Source organism: Anabrus simplex, chromosome 7, assembly GCF_040414725.1.
Source record: "Anabrus simplex isolate iqAnaSimp1 chromosome 7, ASM4041472v1, whole genome shotgun sequence".
NCBI lineage: Eukaryota > Metazoa > Arthropoda > Insecta > Orthoptera > Tettigoniidae > Anabrus > Anabrus simplex.
In genome coordinates this window covers 94,347,673-94,374,819 of record NC_090271.1, presented here as the reverse complement: position 1 = coordinate 94,374,819, position 27,147 = coordinate 94,347,673, and the positions used below count along the sequence as shown (strand labels likewise).

Genomic DNA, 27,147 nt, shown 5'->3' with positions numbered 1-27,147 from the left:
AGATATGCACACACTATTGGCAGGCAAATTAAATCTGAGTCCACAGCCTATATTGTGACTTGAGTGGGTTAATTTGAAGTAAAAGTACAATAGAGCAAGTCCCACAAGGTTTCCCATCCTTCCTGTGTGCGTCTTGTTCTTGTTCTTGCTGTCACACCATTCTCATACATCCGAAGAAAACCTATCAATTTTGATTAATGAATAATCAAATTGAAAAACAGAGAGAATTACAGTAAGTGTTGTCTCATTTGTTTGTAGACAAGCATTGTAGCATGTACAGTACAGTAGAACCTCGATAATTCGCAATCGGTTTATTCAAAATCCCACCTACAGTAGAAGTCCGTTATAGCAATGATTCACAACAGCGGAAAATTTACTCGCTATAACGGATTGTTGTTATATCCGATTTTTGTATAAAAGTCGGAAAAACCCCCATACACATTAAAATCGGTATGAAACAGCAATCAGTTTCATTTCAAATTTTCTTCACGGAATAGCAGTCGATGCCCATTATTAATAGACTCTGACAACGCCTTTGAATGTCGATGAGAGAACTTGCTAGTGGACTTAGCGATGAAACGATACCGAATATAATCGATTGCATGCAACATAATCGCTGGGGTGCATAAATATCAGTAACAGAAAAAATCGTGTGCGCTTAATCGCTCGTAATAATGGATGTGTCAGTGATAGGGCTCTCACTGTAACCGAAGGATAATACACAGCTTAATATAGGAATTTTGAAGGGACCGCAAAACAATGTCGGGGTTCTCTTTATATGCCTAACTCGCTATAGCGGACTTCTACTGTAATTCGAAGAAGCTCTCCTTCCTGGAAACATGAGATACAGTTTTGCATGTTATTTAAATTGTTTAATTCGAAATACAGATAATTCATAATTACATTACCAAAATCCAGACTTTTAATTTGAAACTGCCTTTACGTTTTAAAACAATAGTATATTACAGAGTAATTTAAATTCAAAATGTATCCGTATCATGATAGAACACGTGTTCCAGAACGTGGAGGGGTAGCTTCCCGCAATTACACTCACTTCATTGTATCTACAGTGTGCTTCATAATTGCTAAGTTGAATGAAATTGGAATTCTTTTGTATTCAACCTTTTAAGGAACGCTGTAATATCACGCAGCAGGCAGTGTGTAGGAAAACAGAATCTGTGAACACTGGCGATGCTGACAGTTGACGAAAAAACATGGCTCATAAATCAATTTGTAGGCACCAAACAATATTGTTATTGCTGATGAAACTGCATTGCTTTCTTTTAATGCCGAGCCCAAACGATCTTATGGTTTTAAAGGAGAAAGTGCCAGCCGGTGAATCGTACAAGGGTGGGGCTCATTGTACTGTGTTGCAATGCACACGGAAGCGAGAAACTTTTTCCCCTCATCATAGGAAAGTTCGATAAGCCACAATGTTTTAAGGGCGTCGGGCACTTTCCGTGCAAGTACGAGGATCTAAAAATGCAAGCAGTACAGTAATCCAAAAATTAATGCATTTGCACAGGGGAACCAGCATAATTTATCATCATCTTTAAATTGTGTGATTTTTTCTTCATTGCATGAGGTTATGTTTGTCAGCGATTTATCTAAGTGTATTATTTGAACATTGTAAATGCACCTTGTTGGATACATTTCGGAAATAGTTTTTTCCATGGCACTTGAAATGTTTAAACTGTGAATCGAGGTGATTGGATGCATTAATGGGTCTTAGAATACATTGTGACGTGGCAAGTGTTTACATTTCTGAAGTACGACAGAAGTGCCATGGCGGGAAATCGTATAAGGATAGAGTTGTAGGAAAATTCAATTAGCCACTATGTTTTAAGGACATTGGGTACTTTCTGTATAAGTACAAGGTGTCTTAAGATGCATACAGTGCAGTAATTCAATGAATAAGGCACTTGCACATGGGAGCCAGCATAGATTTCTCCTCGCCTTTGAATTGTGCTTTTTTTCTTTCTTTCGTTGTGTGAGGTTATGTTTGTCAGTGATTTAACCAAGTGCATTATTTGAATACTGTAAATGCACCTTCTTGCATACATTTTGGAAATAGATTTTTTTTTTCATGGCATTTGAAAGGTTTAAACTGTGAATCAAGGTTAACTGCATGCAGTAATGGGCTTTAGAATATTTTGTAACATGGCAAAGGCACTTCTGAATTACGAATTGGCGGTTAATTTGAGATCACGTAATTGGAAGTCTGATTTTTGAGTCCCAACGACTTTGAATTAACGAGGTTTCACGATAATGATATTCCAATTCACTCTCTGCAATACAAAATTTTGGCACAAATTGCATTTGAAAGTTCATGACACACAAAAATACATTGTTTAACACTTAATTCAGAAACTATGAAAAGCACTAAACTTATCAAATACTGCTTTACAAGAAGCATTCATGCTGTATGGATGCTTATCGCAGACTAGCTGAGACCGAGACCTCACTGAGCGAGCTAAACTGGTTAGGCAGCTATTGCATCATCCACTTGCACAGACATGGCACACAGAATAACGGGCAACTCGACTGAGGCTCGCAGGACTGTGTATTAGAACTCTCATATTTCCAAGATGTTTTTAAGGATGATGGAAAGCTGTCTGTGTGGAATAAAAAGTAGTGTATAATCATTCTGATGCTGGAAATGGAGCTTTAGTTGATGGAAAGCTAACAGCATGTTCAAGTTCTTGGCCACCTGCACTATGAGTTTCGGTAAATGGAAAATTCTGCTCATTAGGTCTAAACCCAGAACTCCACATGGAGTTGATTGACAGCTGTCAGCAAATGAAATGAGATATTCCACTGGTTTCTGAAGGCTTAGAAGGAGGAGCTTGGTAAAACATGTCACTAACTAACTACTTCGTCAATCACAGCCCTGGAAAACGTCAAGTGCTGCATTGATAAAAAGTCCAAGAACTTCAGAAAGTAACCTGGAGATTGATTATGATTCACTGCTTCTGAATGGGATCTCATTGGATGTACGCCACTGCTCTCCATACAGTTTAGTGTTGGCCTACTCATGTGAACTTTTGCAGTAAATCACTGGACTGTCTGATAGACAAACCTCGGCATAAAAATCTCAGTAGCTGACGTTCAAAACTTATGGAGAGCAATTGAAGACTATCCATTCTAAAGGGATTTACGGAGAACAATCAAGGACTATTCTTTCTAAAGGGGCTGAGAGTCATTTTTAAGAAACATGTGCTTTCCTGGTTGTGGACGGCAGCCGTATCCCATACGGGCATGATTTTTGCACATGTTTATAGGCAGCTGCACGTATCCCATACAGCTCCTATCACTTGCTTGGAGGTAGTAGTTTATCTAGTATCTACTAGAATGCAGCAGTTCTCGCGAAGTTCAAACTGAAACAATTGCTCAATGATAGCGATATTTCATCGGGAGAAGCAGGTTTGGAAACAGATGACAGTGATGAATACTCTGCTTGTGAACCAGATGACGTATCACGTGATAGTTCGGACAAGATTTCTATTCGTTACGTTACTTCCGAGTGCAAGATTTTTTAGCTGCATTATTTTACTGTGAACACAAGCGATAGAAATACGTCACCTCTTCCAAAATTTGGGCTTACATTTTTGTTTAGACAAAGAGATGCAGGCTGATGATTCACCTGTACCGTGAAAAAAAAAGTACTGGAAATGGTGGAGCAAGGAGTGCAAGGTTGGACTGTGCATAGCCCAATGTTTTCAGGGCTACTATACTAAAACAAACTATTCCTAAATAAATAAATATTGTGTTTCAAATGTACTTGTGTTTATTTGTGGCTTAAGTGGCCACATTAAATGATTCATTTTTATTGATGAGCAAGATTATTGGTAAAACTTAAATGTAAAAGTTTTTATTCATACATTTTTTTAAAATGTTTTTCATAAGACTAGTACAATTAAAATACATTAGATATGTACTTGGTGATTAACATCTTCGTTTTGGATGTCTGACACCTTCATTTGATATAAGAATCAGGTATGCACTATGTTTCACTGTTGTGTAATAATGTATTAAAATTCAGGAAAAGGGCTCAGTTCACTGCCAAGTTCCATCTTAAAATATGGTAGTGTTGAAAGTGTTAAACAGTCATTTAATGGTACAGAGGAATGCCAAACTATAAGGACATTAAAAAAAGTGAATGCAGTAAAACCTTATTAATTCAAAGTCGTTGGGACTCAAATATTGGACTTCGAATTACGTGATTTCGAATTAACCGCCAATTCGTAATTCAGAAGTGCCAACACTCGCCGCGTTACAAAATATTCTTAGGCCCGTTACTGCAAGCAGTTAACCTTGATTCACAATTTAAATCTTTCAAATGCCATAAAAAAAAATCTATTTCCAAAATGTATGCAAGAAGGTGCATTTGCAGTATTCAAATAATAATTTCGTGTGGCTGTTTCTAGCCGAGTGCAGCCCTTGTAAGGCAGACCCTCCGATGAGGGTGGGCGGCATCTGCCATGTGTAGGTAACTGCGTGTTATTGTGGTGGAGGATAGTGTTATGCGTGGTGTGTGAGTTGCAGGTATGTTGGGGACAGCACAAACACCCAGTCCCCGGGCCATTGGAATTAACCAATGAAGGTTAAAATCCCCGACCCGGCCGGGAATCAAACCCGGGACCCTCTGAACCGAAGGCCAGTACGCTGACCATTCAGCCAACGAGTCGGACAGTATTCAAATAATGCACTTGGATAACTCACTGACAAACATAATCTCACGAAATGAAAGAAAGAAAAAAAAAGCACAATTCAAAGGCGAGGAGAAATCTATGCTGGCTCCCATGTGTAAGTGCTTTATTCATTGGATTACTGTACTGTATGCATCTTAGATGTCTTGTACCTATACAGAAAGTACCCGATGCCCTTAAAACATCCTGGCTATTCAAACTTTCCTATGACTCTATCCCTATACAATTTCTCGCCATGGCACTTCTCTCGTACTTCAGAAATGTAAACAGTTGCCACGTCACAAAGTATTCTAAGACCCATTAATGCATGCAATCACCTCGATTCACAGTTTTAACCTTTCAAATGCCATGGAAAAAACTATTTCCAAAATGTATCCAACAAGGTGCATTTACATGTTCAAATAATGCACTTGGATAAATCATTGACAAACATAACCTCACACAACGAAAGAAAAATATCACACAATTAAAAGACAAGGATAAATTATGCTGGTTCCTCTGTGCAAATGCATTATTTTTTGGATGACTCTACTATTTGCATTTTTAGATGCCTCGTACTTGTACGGAAAGTGCCCGAAGCCCTTAAAACATTGTGGCTTATTGAATTTTCCTATGACGAGGGTATAAAGTTTCTCACTTCCGTGTGCATTACAACACAGTACAATGAGCCCCACTGTTGTACGATTCCCCAGATGGCACATTCTCCTTTAAAACCATAAGACTGTTTGGGCTCGGCATTAAAAGAAAGTAATGCAGTTTCATCAGCAATAACAATATTGTTTGGTGCCTATGAACTGATTATATGAGCCACGCTTTTTCGTCAACTGTCAGCATCGTCAGTGTTCACAGATTCTGTTTTTCCATGTACTGCCTGCTGCGTGATATTACAGTGTTCCTTAAAAGGTTGAATACAAGAGAATTCCAATTTCATTCAACTTAGCAATTATGAAGCACACTGTAGACACACCGATGTGAGTGTAAATGCGGAAAGCTACCCCTCCACGTTCCGGAACACGCGTTCTATCATGATACGGATAAATTTTGAATTTAAATTACTCTGCAACATACTATTGTTTTAAATGTAATGGCAGTTTTGAATTAAAAGTCTGAATTTCGATAATGGGGTTGACATTGTACTTCGAATTAGGAATTATCCGTATTTTGAATTAAACAATTTAAATAACACGCAAAACCGTATCTCATGTTTCTGGGAACGAGAGCTTCTTCGAATTAGGCGGGATTTTGAATTAACCGATTTCGAATTATCAAGGTTCTACTGTACTTCAGAACAGTTAAGAGAAGAAAAAAAAAGTCTCAAAATGATGGAATATCTCCCTGAAGAATACAAACAGTTTTATGGTGAACTGTGCGAAGGGTCCCTTTAGAAAAAATCTTCATTCAGTTACTATGATTTCATGTCCACCCTATTCTATGCAAAGACCACACACTTTCTCCTCCAAAGATGTACATGTAGTCAGGGGTGAGCTTTAAGATGTGTGCATTGTTACCTCAACAATTCATTAACAGGAAGCCAAAATTTTGTGGAGTATTTATGTCTTGATGGGGTATATCCATAAAAGTTAAAGACTATCTCTGTTCTATTTTCCATCACAGATGTAATATGGATCTTTCTTTTTCAAACTAGGCATATTCTGTTGTCATAAATTGCAGTCAAGAAAGTATGAGTATAGGAAAGGAATGAACAAGTGTCAATCAAGTCAAAGAGAGAGAGGAATAAGAAAGGAGGACATGTAATAGCACAAACACAATGGGAGGTCAGTGTGGGAGGAGGGAGCAACAGAAATTGGAGACGAGGACAAACATGAAAACACCAAAGTACAAGGACAATCTCTACATCTTCTTGCACTGCCGTCTTCAGACAGACAGATCCGCTCCTTGCCAACCCCAGTTCTTTTACATCCATCGATGCTCAGCCCAATATGAGCTTGTTTCTGTGTCCCAGCTTCGTCAGGAGTGTGGACATCAACACTCATTGTGGGGCCATCTTGACAGATAAGTGTAGCATGAGAAGAAAGCCACATAAGCACAGGAAGAGGGAAGAAACATAAGACAAAGATAAAAGGTGGCAAAGAATAGGAACACAGGATGAACATAAAAGGAGAAAAGAATCCAGTGGGATAATATATGAGTACAGGAAAGGAACAAACAAGTGTTAGAGAGAGGGGGGAGCTCTCCTCATCAATCCCAGTTCTTCTATACTCATTTCTTCTCGCAAGGAAATCCTTCCAACCGTAAATCTCTGATGTGACTGTGATTTGGTACGACGACTTCAGTAGGAATGTTTTATTCAGCCATATCAAAATTAGATGCCCAGTTGTGTATATATTTAGCACCTCTTTTGGGGTGTAAAAATTTGCTCATTTAAGCACTGCGTAGACAGTAGTGAGTGGTAGGAAGCAGATAAAGGTGCGAAAGCAATTGTGTGTGAGAGTGTAACACGTGAACTGGCCGGCTTCCCCACCACCCCACCTCTACCTGCTTCCCACCACTCACTCCTGTCTATGCAGTGCTTAAGTGAGCAAACTTTGACACCCCAAACAGGTGCTAAATATACGACTAATTTTGATATGGCTGAATAAAGCATTCCTACTGAAGTCGTCGTACCAAATCTCAGTCAGATTAGAGACTTACAGATGGAAGGGTTTCCTTGTCAGTCCCCATTAAGCTACCGATTTGAAGATGCAGTGTATGAAAATGTGGAGATTGTCCTTTTGTCTTGCCATGTTTGTCCTTGTCTCCTATTTCTGTTGGTTCCTCTTCCCACACTGACTTGCCATTGTGTTCGTCCTATTACATGTGTTCCTTTTCTTTATTCCCCCCTCCCTCTTTCTCTGACTTGATTTAACAATATTGTTTGTTCCTTTCCTGTATTCATATATTATCCCACTGGGTTCCTTTTCTTCTTTTATGTTCATTGTGTGTTCCTATGTTTTACCACTTGTTTTACTTTTGTCTTATATTTCTTCCCTATGCCTGTATTTATCCAGCTTTCTTCTTATCCTACACTTATCTCCCATCAAGGCTGAAGATCTGTCAAGGTGGCCCCCCAATGAGTGTTGATGCCTACCTTACTGATGAAGCTAAGAAGCAGAACCAAGCTCATCGGTGCTGAGGAGAGATGGGTGTAAAAGAACTGGGCTTGGTGAGGAGAGAGCCTGTCTATTTGAAGACAGCATTATAAGAAGATGTAGAGATTATCCTTGTCCTTCTGTGTTTTCATTGTCTTCATCTCCTATTTCTGTTGTTCCCTCTTTCCACAGTGACCTGCCATTGTGTTTGTCGTACATGTGTTCCTTTCTTATTCCTCTCTCTCACACTTTCTAAAGTATAATTAATAATTACAAAAAGTGTACTTACACGATCAAATTTGGATCTCTCTCGTTCTTTTTCAAACTTAGCGTACTCTCTGTTATCATAAACTGTAGTCATCACTTTCCAAAGTATGATGAAGAGAAGTCCAATCAATAAGGTCCCTCCAATAACTCCAAACACTACCGCTAAAACAGAACAAAAAAGGTTTATACACTGCCAGCCAAAGAAAGCATAACTTGTATGAAAAATTAAGTTTCTGAAATGTGTTTTACAGTTACGGTGACTATAATTTAATTTTTACATTGGTTATAATTTATGTCCAGCATCTTGATTAAAATAGCCAGCATTGTTGCCTTTAGTTCAGAGGGTCTTGGTTTCGATTCCTGGCTAGGTGGGGCACTTTAACCACTCATGGCTAACTCCTCTGACTTGAGGACTGGATGTTTGTGTTTGTCCCTATACACACCACAGAAACAAGCAATACTGAATACGTCCTTCCACACAGGGTTGGTGTCAGAAAGGACATTTGGCTGTAAAAGAGAGCCAAGCCCACTTGCATAACACAGTTTGCACCCATGGTCCTATCAGGGTGTGGGGAAAGAAGAAAAAGATGATGAAGATGGAGAAGAGGAAGAAGAAGATGATCATTGTATAACTTAATTTTGCATTCATTAAATTCATATTATTTGAAAACATCCAAGTGTTATACTTTTCTTGACCAGCATTGTAGTAGATTATTACTTCAGTTTAGAGAACTCTCTTAACCCTTCAAGCTGGTATTAAAAGTTGGCCAAGTTTTACCCTACAGTGATAATAAATTTTAGAAAAATATCACAATTATACATGCTGTCACAAACATTGCTATTAACTTCTAAACAACTTATCTGATTTTGTTTAAAATAAGTGGATATGCAGCTCATATCATGCACATGTTGTATCTACATACAAAATGGTGGTATGCAAAATAACAAAATGTCTAATTACCTTCTTGTTGGAAAAAAATTAGAATCAACAGGTGTCCATGACCACTCAGGTGAGCATTCTCTTATATTACCAACATTATTTACATCACATGTAATTTCTTGCTGTGCATAATCATGATCACTAACACTTTCATTATAACTCAAATTATTCTCATCAATGCTTTCACCTACTATGCATTCGAGAGCTGCGTAAGATAAATACGGACAAAATCATGATCAAGAAAACATTATTTTCATTGAACTTAGGCTCTTGTCCAAGTAATTCACCACCCTGAAATTTTGCCTTGTATTTTTATTACATCCTGTATTGTTATTATAAAACGTAATCTGGTTAAATTGCGTGTTGTTAGTTATTTTACTACCCAAGTAACAATATTCTTCTACAGTACTTCCTTTAAGACTTAGTTTCCCAATTTATCATTTCCTGCATCACCTGCCTTCGTTCGACTGCACTCCATTACTTTTGTTTTGGACTTTTTTATTTTCATCTTGCACTCCTTACCCAAGACTTCATCCATACCATTCAGCATCTTCTCAAGATCTTCTGCAGTCTCAGATAAAATAACAATATCATCAGCAAATCTCAAGGTTTTGATTTCCTATCCTTGGATTGTGATTCCCTTTCCAAATTCCTCTTTGATTTCCCTTACTGCCTGTTCTATGTAAACATTGAAAAGGAGGGGGGACATACTGCAGCCTTGCCCCAGTCCTTTCTGAATTGCTGCTTCTTTTTCAAAGCCCTCAATTCTTATCACTGCAGACTGATTTTTATACAGATTGTAGATAATTCTTCGTTTTCGGTATCTGATCCCAGTCACCTTCAGAATCTTAAATAGCTTGGTCCAATCAACATTATTGAATGCCTTTTCTAGATCTACGAATGCCATGTATATGGGCTTGCCCTTCTTGATTCGATCGTCTAAGATCAGGCGTAAAGTCAGGATTGCTTCACGTGTTCCTACATTTCTTCTGAAGCCAAATTGATCTTCTCCCTACTCAGCTTCAACTTGTTTTTCCATTCTTCTGTAAATAATACATGTTAAAATTTTGCAGGCATGAGATACTAAACTAATGGTGCAATAGTTTTCACACCTGTCAGCACCGGCTTTCTTGGGAATAGGTATAACAACATTCTGCCAAAAATCGGATGGGACTTCTCCTGTCTCATACATCTAACACACTAAATGGAATAACCTTGCCATGCTGGTTTCTCCTAAGGCAGTTAGTAATTCAGAGGGAATGTCATCAATTCCAGGTGCCTTGTTCCTATTTAGGTCGCTCACAGCTCTGTCAAACTCTGATCTCAAAATTGGGTCTCCTATTTCATCAGCATCAACAGCCTCTTCTTGTTCCAGAACCAAATTATCTACATCCTCACCTTGATACAACTCTTGGATATGTTTGTGCCATCTTTCTGCTTTATCTTCTTTCCCTAGAAGTGGCTTTCCATCTGAGCTCTTAATATTCATACAGCTAGATTTCCTTTCTCCAAAGGTTTCCTTGATTTTCCTGTATGCAGCATCTACCTTTCCTAGGACCATACAACATTCAACATCCTTGCACTTCTCCTTCAGCCAGTCTTCCTTAGCTACCTTGCACTTTCTATCCACTTCATTCTTTAATTGCCTGTATTCTTTTCTGCCCTCTTCATTTCTAGCATTCTTTTATTTTTGTCATTCATCAATCAGGTCTAGTATCTCCTGAGTTATCCACTGATTCTTAGTTGATCTTTTCTTCCTTCCTAACATTTCTTCAGCGGCCCTGCTGACTTCATTTTTCATGGCTATCCACTCTTCCTCTATTGTGTTTCCTTCAGCCTTTTCATTTAGTCCTTTTGCAATATGTTCCATGAAACTATCCCTCACACTCTTTTCTTTCAACTTGTCTAGATCCCATCTTTTTGCATTCTTTCCTTTCTTCCATTTCTTCAGCTTCAGATGGCATTTCATGACTAACAAGTTCTGGTCAGAGTCCACGTCAGCTCCTGGGAAAGTTTTGCAATCCAACGCCTGGTTTCTGAATTTCTGCCTAATCATAATGAAGTCTATTTGATACCTTCCAGTATCTCCAGGTCTCGTCCACATATAAAGCTGTCGTTTGTGGTGTTTGAACCAAGTATTGGCAAGGACTAAATTATCAGTGCAGAATTCAACCAGCCGACTTCCTCTTTCGTTCCTTTGTCCCAATCTGAATTCTCCTACTGTATTACCTTCTCTTCCTTGGCCTACCACTGGATTTCAGTCTCCCATCACAATTAGATTCTCATCACCTTTTACATATTGTATTAAATCTTCTATCTCTTCATATGTTCTTTCGATTTCCTCATCATCCGCTGAGCTAGTAGGCATATAGACCTGCACTATTGTGGTTGGCATTGGTTTGGTGTCTATCTTGACGACAATAATTCTTTCACTATGCTGGTCTTAGTAGCTTACCCGCTGTCCTATTTTCTTATTCATTATTAAACCAACTCCTGCATTTCCTCTGTTTATTTTGTGTTGATAATTCGGTAGTTGCCTGACCAAAAATCCTGTTCTTCCTGTCAACGTACTTCATTTAAACCAACTACATCTAACTTTAGTCTATCCATCTCCCTCTTCAGATTCTCTAATCTACCGCAACGATTCAAACTTCTAACATTCCACGCTCCAACTCGCAGAATGTCAGTATCCATCTTCCTGATGATCGCCCCCTCTCGTGTAGTCCCCACCCGGAGATCCGAATGGGGGACTAGTTTACCTCCGGAATATTTTACCTGGGAGGAAGCCATCATCAGTACATCATTCATACAGAGAGAGCTGCATGTCCTCGGGAGTTAGTTACGGCTGTAGTTTCTCGTTGCTTTCAGCCGTGTAGCAGTATCAACACAGCTAAGCCATGTTGAGTATTATTACAAGGTCATATCGGTCAATCATTCAGACTGCCACCCTTGCAACGTCCAAAAGGCTGCTACTCCCCTTTCGATGAACCAGTCCTTAGTCTGGTCTCTCAACAAATACCCATCCAATATGGTTGCACCTGCGGCTCGGCTATCTGTTTCATTGGGACGCGCAAACCTCCCCACCGCGGCAAGGTCACATGGTTTGCAGGGGAGGACATTTTGAATATTGGATTTAAAGAACAGCAAACAAAGTTTAGTATAATTCCAAAAAATAACGATGAGTACTATATTAAGATTATTCTTGAAAGTAAGGTAACTAAGAAACTAGGCATTTGTGGACCCAAGTTGATACAACCTATTCTTGTTCTCTATGAATAAAGAATTGACTCTTGAAATTCTGCTCTGTATCTTTGCTACATCCTATATTCTAATCCATTTAAACAAAGATGCAAGGTAGCTATGAGAAGTTCCTTGATGCTTTCTGGAGCCAAAATTCATCTACTGGCAAAGTAACTCTTATGAGCTGAAAATTACTGTACCACCAACTTACACACAGGCACAGGAAGTTTGAAACATTCTTATGATAAAACATGTTGACTGATTCCATTCAAGTACCTGCTGGTTAACCAAATCTCCAACCGAGCTCGATAGCTGCAGTCGCTTAAGTGCGGCCAGTATCCAATAATCGGGAGATAGTGGGTTTCGGCAACCCTGAAGATGGTTTTCCGTGGTTTCCCATTTTCACACCAGGCAAATGCCGGGGCTGTATCTTGATTAAGGCCACAGCCGCTTCCTTCCACTTCCTAGACCTTTCCTATCCCATTGTCGCCATAAGACATATCTGTGTTGGTGCGACGTTAAGCAAAAAAAAATAAAACCAAATCTCCTTTTGTCCTGGATTTAAGTTCAATATGATATTTAACTTTCTTTTATTTAGTTTTTTGCTGATTTCACTAGGAATGGAACTTATATGAAGATCTTCAAAAGACTCGTGGAGAGGCATGCTACAAGTTTTCAGGCTTTTGAAAATGCACATGGATGAAACTGATTACTTGACAGCTTCAGTTTGAAATGTCAACTTTGTTTCTTACAAAGAAGCAGAATTTGTATCAAGATCTGTAACCATTTCTCTATTTGACTGAAATTCTCCTTATAAAATGAATTTGCAAACAACCATGACCTAATATTATAAAACATATAGACAGTTATTCTTAATATTATATATGGTAACCTCCGTTGCTCAGGTGGCAGCATGCTGACCTCTCACCACTGGGTTCTGTGGCTCAAATCCCAGTCACTCCATTTGATATTTGTGCTTGAAAAAGTGGAGGCGAGACAGACTTTTCTCTGGGTACTTCAGTTTTCCCTGTCATCTTCCATTCTAGTAACACTCTCCAATATCTTTTCATTTCATCTGTCAGTCATTAATCATTGCACCAGAGGAGTGCGACAGGCTTTGGCAGCCAACACAGTTCCTATCCTCACTGCTAGATGGGGCTTCATTTATTCCATTCCTGACCTGACTGAAACTGGAAACATGTTGTGGATTTTCATTCATTATATTTTGGATATGGCCGCCTCTGTGGTGTAGTGGTTAGCGTGATTAGCTGCCACCCCCGGAGGCCCGGGTTCGATTCCCGGCTCTGCCACGAAATTTGAAAAGTGGTACGAGGGCTGGAACGGGGTCCACTCAGCCTCGGGAGGTCAACTGAGTAGAGGTGGGTTCGATTCCCACCTCAGCCATCCTGGAAGTGGTTTTCCGTGGTTTCCCACTTCTCCTCCAGGCGAATGCCGGGATGGTACCTAACTTAAGGCCACGGCCGCTTCCTTCCCTCTTCCTTGCCTATCCCTTCCAATCTTCCCATCCCTCCACAAGGCCCCTGTTGGCATAGCAGGTGAGGCCAACTGGGCGAGGTACTGACCATACTCCCCAGTTGTATCCCCCAACCAAGAGTCTGAAGCTCCAGGACACTGCCCTTGAGGCGGTAGAGGTGGGATCCCTCACTAAGTCCGAGGGAAAAACCGAACCTGGAGGGTAAACAGATGATGATGATGATGATGATATTTTGGATATTCTTAAACATTTCTTTTCTGATGAGAGGATTTTACAGGCAATTATTTTCAGAAAATGTTTGGAAATATATTCAGAAGTATATTTTCTCCACCTCAAGCTTGAAAATGGTTAAGATTATTAAATTATACAAGTAAATAGGATAAAGTCTGAAGTTGATATCCACATATTTATGTCATAGGTGCTTTTGTTTCTTGGGATGCTGCTGACAACATTAAAATGTGCATCGTAGCTATATGTTGCCTCATACCTCAGACCAAAGCAATTACAATGACAACAATAATATTTTTTAAGAATAAGAATATGAAAACTTTTGAATCAGTTGATTTGAATTATATTTTAATTTCCTTGGAACAATGATGATATACAAACATAACACAGTTCATAATATAAACAAAAAGTTAAAATAAAATGTGTTTAATAACATCTTAGCTTTATAAACTAGCAACCCCTCAGGCTTTGCAAGGGAGCAATTTTGAATTTATGGTGATAGGCCTTATAAGATTTCAATGTAGAGAATATTACTTGTTTTTCAACCTGATTTCAACACAAAAAGAATTTGTTTGGATGTGACATGTAAGAGGGCCTTGTAAAGTCCATAAGAAAAATATTCTGCACTTATGTCAATTCTAGACATAATAAGTGTCTGCCTCTGTTCTTTATTTATTTCCATGTAAAAATAAAGTGTTAGTCAGACTAAATTCATTTGAAAGCTCATTCTTTGACCTTATGCAATATTTAAGCCATTATGTGGACTTTTACTTAAACCATACATGCAAATTATATACTGTAAAGGATACTTCAATATTAATTAGGTGAATAAATAATGTATTTTGATAAGGATTATGTGATTAATCTCAAAATATGCTTTCTAATTTTAAAGTTGATATTTACTGCAAACTTTAACATAAAAATCCTTACTAGGTGTTACCCTTCACAGATGGGTACATACTGTCATACTTAATTTTATAATCAACAACATACTTGGAGTCTATTGTTAATAATTTGGGCAGTATAAGCTAAGAAAGTGCTCAGATGGACCTTATTTTACTTTCTTCAGTAAACTCTTGGCTTCCTTTTGATGTAGATTAATATTTCATTATTTTAACCTTTCTCAATAAATGCTCTATACAGTGGTGAAAACTATAAAAATCTGCTTGTCAGTTGTTGAGATTAGCCCAAAAAAATGCCTACCAGGGACTTCCTTTTATAATTTGTATAAACTGTGTTTGACAGACTGGAAAAATTTTCACATTCTTATTCTTAACAAGTTAATACTGGAAAGCATGGCTTCTAACTACTCAGATTTTTTAAAAGGATAGACCCTGCCTCTGACTATGTGTTACAAGTAACCCTATTTCCTTCTCATCCCATTTCTAGGTTTTCCTAGGTTGGGTAATGTATCAGGGCTCTCCACTATTCTCTTCTGAAAATTCTGGCTGCAGTTCTGCAATACTCTGCAATACTTTTCTACAACCAAGATTTTTCATTGCTTTCTGGGCCTGCCTCTAAGTCTCATTCCTTCTAGCTTCAAACAAAGATTCTTTTAGGCAGTTGCTCCACTGGCATCCTCAATCAAGTGGCCAAACAATCTCAGCTGGCCACACATAGGCCAGCTGGGTAAGAGAGAGAGAGAGAAGGAGAGAGAAACGGGGCGAAGAAGTAAGTACTCAGGTGCCTTAAAATTAACTTATCTTAGAACTTGTTCAGGTCTTATACCCCTTCCTTTTTCTTTATTTTTAGATTAATTTTCACAATCCTCAGTATATGGAATCACATGGTTTGTCCGGCAATGCAACCAATACTTTTAGAAAATTAAACCTAGGTGAAATAAGCCCCATTCCACTACATACTTCAAAACATCAATAAGCCTGTGATGAATTCAATTAGTCACATAATACTACAATATTATTGTATTCAGAACATTGTTACTCTAATATTGACATTTTTAATTTAAGAATTATAAATCCAATGGAACTTACAATTTCCAGCAGTCTACCTTCATGACTTAATATTTTCACCACAAGATATTTTAACAACATGAACTACTTTCAGTTATTTTTATGCTTGATTTGACCGAGTCATATCAACTCCTAGATATATGGGTATGTCATTGTTTTAGATTGTTATCAGGAACATTATGTGGTTTTTTTTACTATAAGGGTATTAAGGCTGAAGATGTCTCATACAAGAGAGATGAAATATGTCCCCGTTTAAATAGAAAAAAAGGAATAAAATTGAATAGTATTTTAAAGGTAGAATTACCCAACCATTAAGAACTCCTAACTTGTTAATCTCAGTTTGGTTACATCTATCTTACCTTAGAACTTGTTCAGGTTTTATACTCCTTCCTTTTTAATTATTTTTAGATTAATTCTCACAGTCCTCAATATATGGGATCACATGGTTTGTCCAGCAATGCAACCAATACATTGAGGAAATTCCACCCATCATGAATCTGAGAAACCTCATTTTTGCTGCCTTGGATCTTGCTCTTCATTTAATATGTCCTCCTATTCTATACATACACATCTCCATCATTAGATGAAGTAACAATAGTCATACATGTTTCGACTCATTTGAACCATCTTCAGTGAATAAAGGTTTTACATAATTGATGCTAAAAAATGTGTTAAAACAAAAACAAAGAAAAGAATGAAAAAAAAAGAGACATGACAGAATTAAAACAATAAGTGATTATGGTGAGGTTGTGGACCTTTTAGTCTAAAACGTGCAGTGTGTTACAATTAAATAACAAGGATGAATTCACTGTGCTAAAATTAAAATAACAGTCTGTCTTCGTTGAGTCACCATCACAAATAGTTAAGAGGGCAGCGAAAAATTGAGAAACTATGTTTGAGAAGAAAACAAGTGCCAGGTTAAACGTATGTGACACATAGTGGAAACCGCAGTGAAGTTCAAAATTTATTAAATAGTTGCCCTTTCGAACGGCCTGACCTCCTTCTTTTTTTTTTCTTTTTCTTTTTTCTTTTACACCAACAGTTTTCAAATTTAGCGGTCCCGTTCTCACTGATCATGTCTAATTAGGCTCGGCTGTGTTTGCCTTATTTTAAATAGTCAAGAGGGCAGGGCAAATTTGAGAAACTATGTTTGAGAAGAAAACAAATGCCAGGTAAAATGTATGTGACACATGTGACCGCCAATGAACTTTAACCTTTTTTCACTGAAGATGGCTCAAACAAGTTGAAACACGTATGACTATTATTACTGCATCTAATGATGGAGATGTGTATGCTAGTTTTTTTTTTTTTGCTAGGGGCTTTACGTCGTACCGACACAGATAGGTCTTATGGCGACTATGGGATAGGAAAGGCCTAGAAGTTGGAAGGAAGCGGCCGTGGCCTTAATTAAGGTACAGCCCCAGCATTTGCCTGGTGTGAAAATGGGAAACCACGGAAAACCATCTTCAGGGCTGCCGATAGTGGGATTCGAACCTACTATCTCCCAGATGCAAGCTCACAGCCGCGCGCCTCTACGCGCACGGCCAACTCGCCCGGTGAGAGAGATGTGTATGTATTGAATAGGAGGACATATTAAGTTTCCTTTGTAAAATAATACTGTAAAACCTCTTTGAATTTCACAGACATTTCCTCATTCAACATTACATCTTTAACACTCTGGTAAAATCCTGATGCTTGTCCTATTCTTGCATCACTTCCCTTATCCACTTCTCCATCTTCTGACAAAACACTTCCCAGTTATTTGAAGTTTTGGAAGACCTCCAATGATTTGCCATGTATTTTAATTATCCCTCTTTCAACTCGCTCTCCTCTAGTCTGTGCTACTCTTAGCTATCCTGAGTTTCATACCAGACTCCTCAATTACCTGGCACTATTTGTCCATTATTAGCTGGATTTCTTATTTGCCCTTGCCCAAAATCACTATATTATCTGCAAATAACATTGCGTTAACTCTATCCACATTCTTTCTTTCACTTCCTTCTCTACTACATCCATCACTATAATGAATAGTATGGATAACAGCACAAGTAACCTCTCCCCGAGCTGAAATAAAATATCTTTTCCTGCTCTGTGATTAGTAGCAGGTATGATATCTGACTCATGCAGTAAACTACCTCATTGTTTTCAGAAAATATTCTTACCCCAAATGTTTCCATCTCCACGACATTCCTTCTCTTTCTGTGCCGTGATGTTTGTAAGACCTTCTTTCTCCTTATAAATGAAGATGATAAGACACCCGGAGTCATCAGGATATAGACAGAAATATTCATCTTCATTTTCCTTTGCATCTTCTTCTGTAAATAGATAATTACACATAATGATACAACACTAAAAGAGAAAAGTCATCTTAATCCTGAATGAGTAAGGTGGGATATAGCCACAGTCCAGTACATGCTTTTAAGCTGGTAGCACTGACTATATCCATCTTCCCTGACTTCATTTTTCTACATACTAAGCAGTCAGTGCAGCTGTGATCATTGGTCTGTGTGTTTGTCAGTTGTTAGGACATTGATCTTAGAGCAACTTCTCAACCCACTTTAATGAAAACTACTTTTCCTGTCATATAATTTCAATGAACATTTTTGGATTTTACTCTTACATCAGATTTACAAGTGAAATGGTGATCTGTTTAACAATGCTGTCATGGCATATTTATGTATTTGAACAAGACAATGATGGTCAAACAAAACTCTGCCATAGATGAATATTTTTGTGATAGTGGTGGGACAAGTATGCTGAAGATGTAAAAGTTAAGTGCAGTTCAATTACCATGTTGTTTTTGTGCCTATAAAAACTGCTATGTGAAAATATTTCAGCTGAAAACTCTGACCAAAAATGTTCTGTCATCTAAGGTTCACTATTGCTGGAACTATATCAATGAATTTTTGTTCTAAGTGATACTTGTGTTGCAGGGCAGTATTTCTCCCCTCAACATTGTCACATAATGGTATTTTGAGGCACAACAACAATATGCACCTGTATCATGTAATTGATTAATTAATTAAAATATAAGTTTTACTAAAGCCAAAAATTGGAGAGGTGAAAATGGACAAACATTCTAGCAGATCACACTCTAAACTAAGTCACACTCAGCAGTGTAATATTATCCCTGGATATTCTGGAATGTCTGAATGGCTATGTCAACCTTCACCAGAACCTAGTATCAGCAAGCCAGAATTCAGCAAAATGAGACGTTTCTGTGGACGTTAGGAAAGCAGTTTATGGTTCCAGTGATGGAGAAATGAATCCTGATCACAACAATCTCAAGAAGTATCTAGACAGCACTTGTAGCACAGCTAGAAAAGGAAGTTCCACTCAGTGCTCCAACTCAGCGGCCCTCTAGATCTGAGGGTAGATGCTATGGCTGTTTTGAGGTGTAATGATACAAAATTGAATATTTTCTTTGAAGTTTGTAATAGACCAGTATATCAAGAACGTCCAACTCGTTGGCTAAATGGTCAGCGTACTGGCCTTCAGTTCAGAGGGTCCCGGATTCGATTCCCAGCTGGGTCGGGGATTTTAACCTTCATTGGTTAATTCCAATGGCTCGGGGGCTGGGTGTTAGTGCTGTTCCCAACATCCCTGCAACTCACTCACCATACATAACACTATCCTCCACCACAATAACACGCAGTTACCTACACATGGCAAATGCCACCCACCCTCATCGGAGGGTCTGCCTTACAAGGGCTGCACTCACCTATAATAACTTCATTGGTTGAAAAGTGTGAAAAATGTGTTCTTCAGGAAAGGCATTTTCTAAAATGCTTTTTGAAACTACCATCATTATGTTTATATCCTACTTAGAATACGTTTTTTTTTTTTTTTTTTTTGCATTCAACTGCCAGTAAGATGTTAAATTGATAAATTGAATATGAAAAAAGGAATTTAAAAGCATTTAAATTCATTACTTTTAACAATGTTTTAATAATTACACCTTACTGATCCTGGAGTACATCAGTATTACAATAAAATACACTGGTGGAAAAAAATATCCAAACACTAAGATTAATGAACATTGGTAGGCATGTTTATACATCTGAAAGATTATGTTGATTCAAATTTCCCACAAGTCGTATTAGCGCGGCGCTAGTAGCAGGCCCATGATTTTGCACATCAGGTTTGCTTTAACAACGGGCTGTACTGTGCAAGAGCATTAGTTACCTGTGAGATTGGACGGAGTGTCTGTGAGTGGGTCAAGAATGCCTTTACGACGACAAAGAGGCCAGTATCAACAGCTTACTGTGGTTGAATGAGGCCATATAATAGGGCTACGTGAAGGTGGATTTTCCTTTTGCACTACTGCAGAATGACTTGGTAGGAATGTCTCCACTGCTGGCAGCAGTGGTCACGAGAATATACGCTTGCAAGATGACCGGGCTCTGGATGATGCTAATGGCACCACCAAGATCGAGGACCACTGTATTCGGCGTATGGTTGTGGTGCAGTGGCCTGCTTCTACAGCAGCAATTTGAGTGGAAGATGGCACCACAGTGACACAACGAACTGTTCAAAATTGGTTACTTGAAGGACAGCTCCGAGCAAGGCACCCTGCGGCATGCATTCCACTTACCCCAAACCACCGCCGTCTGCAACTTCAGTGGTTTCAAGCGAGAGCTCATTGGGGGATGGAGTGGAGGTACATTGTATTTTCCGATGGAAGTCAGTTCTGCCTTGGTGCCAGTGATGGTTAGAGGGAGTTCAGGTGAGCGCCTACATTCCACCTGTCTGCGGCATCGACACACTGGACCTACACCGTGAGTTCTGGTCTGGGGAGCAATTTCCTATGACAGCAGGAGCACTCTCGTGGTTATCCCACGCACCCTGACTGCAGATATGCACGTCTATCTGGTGATTCGACTTGTTGTGCTGCCATTCATGAACAGCATTCCCGGGGGTCTTTATCAATAGGATAATGCATGCCCCCATGCTGTGTTCTAACCCAACGTGTTCTACAGAGTGTCGACATGTCGCCTTGACCTGCTCGATTCCCCAATCTGTCCCCAATCAGGCACATATGGAACATCACTCGACGACAACTCCAGCATCATCCACAACCGGCATTAACCATCCCTGTATTGATTGACCAGGTGCAATAGGCATGAACTCCATCCACTAGCTGACATCCAGCAGCTGTACGACACAATGCATGTACATTTGCATGCTTTCATTCAACAGTCAGGCGATTACACTGGTTATTAATGGACCAGCATGGCACATTTGCGATGGCTTTTCTCGCACGTATATTAACTTGCAGTCTTTTACCTTCAATCAATTAAATATGTTAAACTAACCTAACCTAATGTAACCCTGGGCACTACAGCCCTGAAGGGTCTTGGCCTACCAAGCCACCGCTGCTCAGCCCGAAGTACTGCAGATTATGAGGTGCCATGTTGTCAGCACAACAAATCCTCTCGGCTGTTATTCGTGGCTTTCTATACCGGGGTCGCTATCCCACCATCAGATAGCTCTTCAATTCTAATCATGTAGGCTGAGTGGACCTCGAACCAGCCCTCAGATCCAGGTAAAAATCCCTGACCTGGCTGGGAATCGGACTCAGCGCCTCCGGGTAAGAGGCAGGCACGCTACCCCTACACTACAGGGCCGGCAATTAAATATGTTACCTCGACAATATATTGCCAAAATTTCCGTATTCTACATTCCTTACATCATTGTGTTTGGATACTTTTTCCACCAGTGTAGCAATGAATTTGGTACAGTGCAATAAAGATATAGAAGTAGAACTCTGTAAGGAAATGAGAAAAATCAGAGAAAAACATATAGGTGAGAAAGAGCTAAGTAAAATTAAATTTGAATCTGAAGCTTACCGTCTTCTTAAGCTTTTAAACAGAGATGGGAGACCGCACTGTTGGCAGCCCTGAAGATGGTTTTCCATGGTTTCCCATTTTCATACCAGGCAAGATAGATTTCCAAATTATTCGAAATTATTAAAATAATATTAGTTAAACAAGTGATAGGGAATCTGGCACCTGGGCAACAGTCCTAAATGCAGATCATGGATGGACGGATGGAATAATTTGAAAAAGATAGCTTTCTATTGGGTAAAGAATTACTGGAATAAATTTAATAGTTCCCCAGATTATGCTCAATATATATTTTTTTAAATTACAATTTGGCTTTACGTCGCACCGACACAGATAGGTCTTCTGGCGACGATGCAGTAGGAAATGGCTATGAGTGGGAAGGAAGTGGCCATGCCCTTAATTAAGGTACAGCCTCAGCATTTGCTTGGTGTGAAAAAGGGAAACCATGGAAAGTCATCTTAGAACACAGTATCTCCCGAATGCAAACTTAGAACTGCGTGACTCTCATCGCACAGCCATCTTGCCCGGCCCTCCATATAAAAACAAATTTGCTATCTCTGTTTAAAACATTAGTATAGATAACAAAACTATTCAGCTTCCTCTTTGTAAAGGATGCCCAGCAGATACGACATTCCAAATAGAGGTATATGCCTTTTTAATCGAGTTGGCGAGAAAGTAATGTGTTCTAGGAGAGAAACGTCAACTGTTTTGCATGTCATTCGTAACTATTATAGATAGTGTACAAGAGGTTCCTCAAAAGTGAACTTGAACCCCTTGCAAATACCACGGCCAGTAAATTCAAAAATTTGTTATTCAGTCCAAAGGATCAAGGATCTTCATGTGATTTTCATTGACTTAGAGAAAGTGTTTGACCATAATCCTAGGAAAATCATTTGGACTGCACTGAGACACCAAAATGTTCCGGAGGAATATGTGAGGATTATCCAGGACATGTATATTCATCGCTCTACAAAAGTGAAGTCTAGTTCTAGTATCTCTTGGAAGTTTCCCTTTTGAGGTTGGTGTTCATCAAGGTTCAATTTTGAGCCCTATCTTATTCAGTATAGTTATTAACTATCTCACAGAACAACTGATGACACAACTACCATGGATATACAAGACTGTTGTTGGGCCTGCCCTCACTTACGGTTCTGAATGTTGGACAAGGCAAAAGAACCATGGTCAGCAAATGCATGTAATGGAAATGTGGATGCTGCAATGGTCAGCAGGTGTCACCCACTTGGACCGAGTGTGCAATGAGCATATACGAGGATCATTTAATATGGTCCATATCAGTGAGAAATTGGAGGAGCGGCAGTTGCGCTGATACGGCCACGATACGTCAAGATGAAGATCATCCCATTAAGAGAGCTCTTGCAATCGAGAAACAAAGGAGAGGACAGGGACGTGCGAAAGCAACATGGTGGTGTACAGCCGAAAAGGCCTTGAATAGAAACGGCATTACAGTGGCGGAGACATCCAACCGCAGGGAGTATTCTCTAAGGTCAAAAACATATCAGATGTAAGGCTTTTCAGGCGTTTGCTCTATTAACCAGCGTTTCATCTTAGGTCTGACACTAGACTCATCAGAGTGAGATGTGTCAGACCCTACCCACTGATGCTGGGGTGTATGCAGGTGAACTTATCAGAAGCCCTTATAAGAGGCACAGTCTGATAACTGCATACGGGAGATAAGTCTCCACAATGGAATTATTGCCCGCCTAGCAATTCCAAATGGGAAATTCTAAATTCCTATGGAGGGACAAAATGCTGGTTAATAGAGCAAATGCCTGAAAAGCCTTACATCTGATATGTTTTTGACATTTTTGACATGCTCTATTGGTGAAAAATATTTAATTCCCTCCATAGGAACTTAGAATTTTCCATTCAGAATTGCTAGGTGGGCAATAATTCCATTGTGGAGACTTATCTCCCGTATGCAGTTATCAGACTATGCCTCTTATAAGGGCTTCTGATAAGTTCACCTGCATACACCCCAGCGTCAGTGGGTAGGGTCTGACACATCCCACTCTGATGAGTCTAGTGTCAGACCTAAGACGAAATGCTGGTTAATAAAGCAAATGCCTGAAAATCCTTACATCTGATATGTTTTTGACATTTTTGACATGCTCTATTGGTAAAAAATATCTAATTCCCTCCATAGGAACTTAGAATTTTCCATTCAGAATTGCTAGGTGGGCAATAATTCCATTGTGGAGACTTATCTCCCATATGCAGTTATCAGACTATGCCTCTTATAAGGGCTTCTGATAAGTTCACCTGCATACACCCCAGCGTCAGTGGGTAGGGTCTGACACATCCCACTCTGATGAGTCTAGTGTCAGACCTAAGACAAAATGCTGGTTAATAAAGCAAATGCCTGAAAAGCCTTACATCTGATATGTTTTTGACATTTTTGACATGCTCTATTGGTGAAAAATATCAAATTCCCTCCATAGGAATTTAGAATTATCCATTCGGAATTGCTAGGCGGGCAATAATTCCACTGTGGAGAGTTATCTCCCGTATGCAGTTATCAGACTGTGCCTCTTATAAGGGCTTCTGATAAGTTCACCTGTATACACCCCAGCGTCAGTGGGTAGAGTCTGACACATCCCACCATCCCACTCTGATGAGTCTAGTGTCCGACCTAAGACAAAACGCTTCTTAATAGAGCAAACGCCTGAAAAACCTTACATCTGATATGTTTTTGACATTTTTGACATGCTCCATTGGTGAAAAATATCGAATTCCCTCCATAGGAATTTAGAATTTTCCATTCGGAATTGCTAGGTGGGCAATAATTCCATTGTGGAGACTTATCTCCCGTATGCAGTTATCAGACTGTGCCTCTTATAAGGGCTTCTGATAAGTTCACCTGCCACTTGTGTACTGTATGGCAACAGCTATGAATGGCAACACCTGTATATCAGCAGCAGATCAACAGAGGGCACCATCCGTTGACAATTTATTACCTGCAGGTAAAGCAACATTCATGGCGTCCGAAAGTACTACACCACCACGAGGTCAACAAACCGTGATGGGCGAGGAAACAATACAACAAGCAAGGAGTCTTGAATCCAACAATTCTCCGAGTCCCACTCATCGTAAGATCATCACCATTGCTCCTGAGGATGACAGGTCCCGTGCATCGACTGGCAGTACCTATACAACACTGTCAGCCAATCCAGCCATCTCTGATTACATTTGTGTTCAGTGTATGTGTGACCTCTCGGAACTTATGACGACTTGGCTTTTTCACTTGGACAAGAATTGGTCAATAATATTATGTTATTGCTTGTACATTTAAAATCCGATCTTGTTTATCATTTCATTCCATATGCTTTCTCTTCAAGAAAACAATGTTTACTGTTCTTATGTTAAGTTTGTAGTGATTTGTACTGATTTCTGCTAATGTGTTCTACAAAAGAAGACCTTTTTATTTTGACTTTTGTAAAACATGTGCTATTAGCACACACTCATATAAAACATTTCACAACAAATTATTGTACATGTAATCGGCCAAAGAGTCCCTTTGTTGGACTGGTGGCCTGCTCCCTCACGGGGAGAATGAAATAACTATTTGAATTTTTTTAAAAAGTTCACCTGCATACACCCCAGCGTCAGTGGGTAGGGTCTGACACATCCCACTCTGATGAGTCTAGTGTCAGACCTAAGACAAAACACTGGTTAATAGAGCAAATGCCTGAAAAGCCTTACATCTGATATGTTTTTGACATTTTTGACATGTTCTATTGGTGAGAAATATCTAATTTCCTCCATAGGAATTTAGAATTTTCCATTCGGAATCGCTAGGCGGGCAATAATTCCATTCTGGAGACTTATCTCCCGTATGCAGTTATCAGACTGTGCCGTTTATAAGGGCTTCTGATAAGTTCACCTGCACACAAGACTCTATATTGGCAGATGAGGTGTCATTAGCACATACTCTTCCACGCTCTTTTTTCGGCTGGGTGGCCATTCTCATCACTAACTCAGCCGGCCCAATCAACAATAAACAGGCAGACGCCTAGTTGGCTGTCGCCTCCCTTGCATCACTATGTACGTTATCCTTGTCAAGGGCGTGGACGTCACCTACTCGAATTCCTTCATTTTCCAAGAACTTGATATTGGTGCCTCCTCAATACGTGACGTCGTTCGCCTTCAAGACCGCTCTTCAGGTCAGCCTTCCCCGGATATCCTGGTCTTCTACAAGAACCGGCATGAAGCACTGGACCGGACGAACAACGGCGCCTACATCAATGGTCGTCAACATAAAGTGGGATATCCTCCAGACTAATAATGGCAAACTATCGCACTCTCCCTGAACCACTCAAACCAATTCCAACCCTTCCTTCTCAAGAACCTACGCAGTCCTCCTCACTCTCCGTTTCATCTACGTCTACCCCCACGTCTACTCCTCCTACTATTACTACCACTACCACTACAACTACTGTTACAACCTGCTCTACATCCGTCTACCCTCCCGGAACTACTACGATTGTTCTCTCTACCACTAGTCACCCATCCCCTATTATGTCTACTACTACCACCACCTCCCCTCCTACCTCCCTAACTAATCATCCTTTGCCCCCTACCAGTTTTGTTGATACTTCGGTTTTTGCTTCACCAGGCCAGACTGCTGCTTCTCCCGCTCGCCAACAGTCTCCCACTCACAGTTGTGTAATTCGTGGCCTGGACCCTACCATCTCTGACCAGGTTATTTTGCAAGAACTGCATCTGGCCGGCGTCTCCGTTCACCGGGCGTTCCGGATCTACAATGAAGATGGCCCGATCTATATGGTCCGCCTTCAACTCACCTCAGCCGCTGAAGTGGACCGTCTCGTCAACGATGGAGTTCTCTTCCGCAGGTGGACATATCGTGTGGAACGTTCCCGTTCCCCCCCCGTCCTATCCTCCCACCCCCAACTGATCCTTTTCCTCAACAGTCCTCGACCCCCCTCTCACCCCTCCTTCGCCAGCAGTTAATTCCTTTCCCTCACAACCAACCACCCACCATCCTTCCGCCTCTCCAGATGTTAGACCTTCTTCGTCTCTATGCAACTTCCCTCACCAATATGACCACTGCCCTCTATTACCTTCTCTTAACAGCATTACCCTAATCTGTACCCCCCTCTCTTCCTCCAACCCACCACTTTACCGTCTCCATTCATGTAACTTATTACATTGTTCAAGCACTTGTAGCCACTCTCTGTATTCACTGTTCTCATTTGCGCGCCCGAGATACATTGTCATATAAATAAATTTTTCCTCCCGTCTCCCCTGGTGTTCGCTGGGGTCCTGCCCAGGTGAGGTGCGTTGCGGGTTGCCCCTGGGCCCCGGCTTGTTGTCACGGTGTCCTT

The 27,147-nt window shown here is 39.9% G+C and overlaps 1 protein-coding gene across 1 annotated transcript in view; it reads right to left on the bottom strand.

The window, feature by feature from the left end:
* Positions 1 to 27,147, bottom strand: part of LOC136877708 (integrin beta-PS) — a 240,078-nt gene that overhangs the window by 2,015 nt on the left and 210,916 nt on the right. The window contains exons 14-15 of the mRNA XM_067151918.2: positions 18,101 to 18,253; positions 8,088 to 8,227 (exon numbers count right to left, since the gene is read on the bottom strand). Coding sequence (XP_067008019.2) covers positions 8,088 to 8,227; positions 18,101 to 18,253 — 293 coding nt within the window. The remainder of the gene's footprint in view (positions 1 to 8,087; positions 8,228 to 18,100; positions 18,254 to 27,147) is intronic.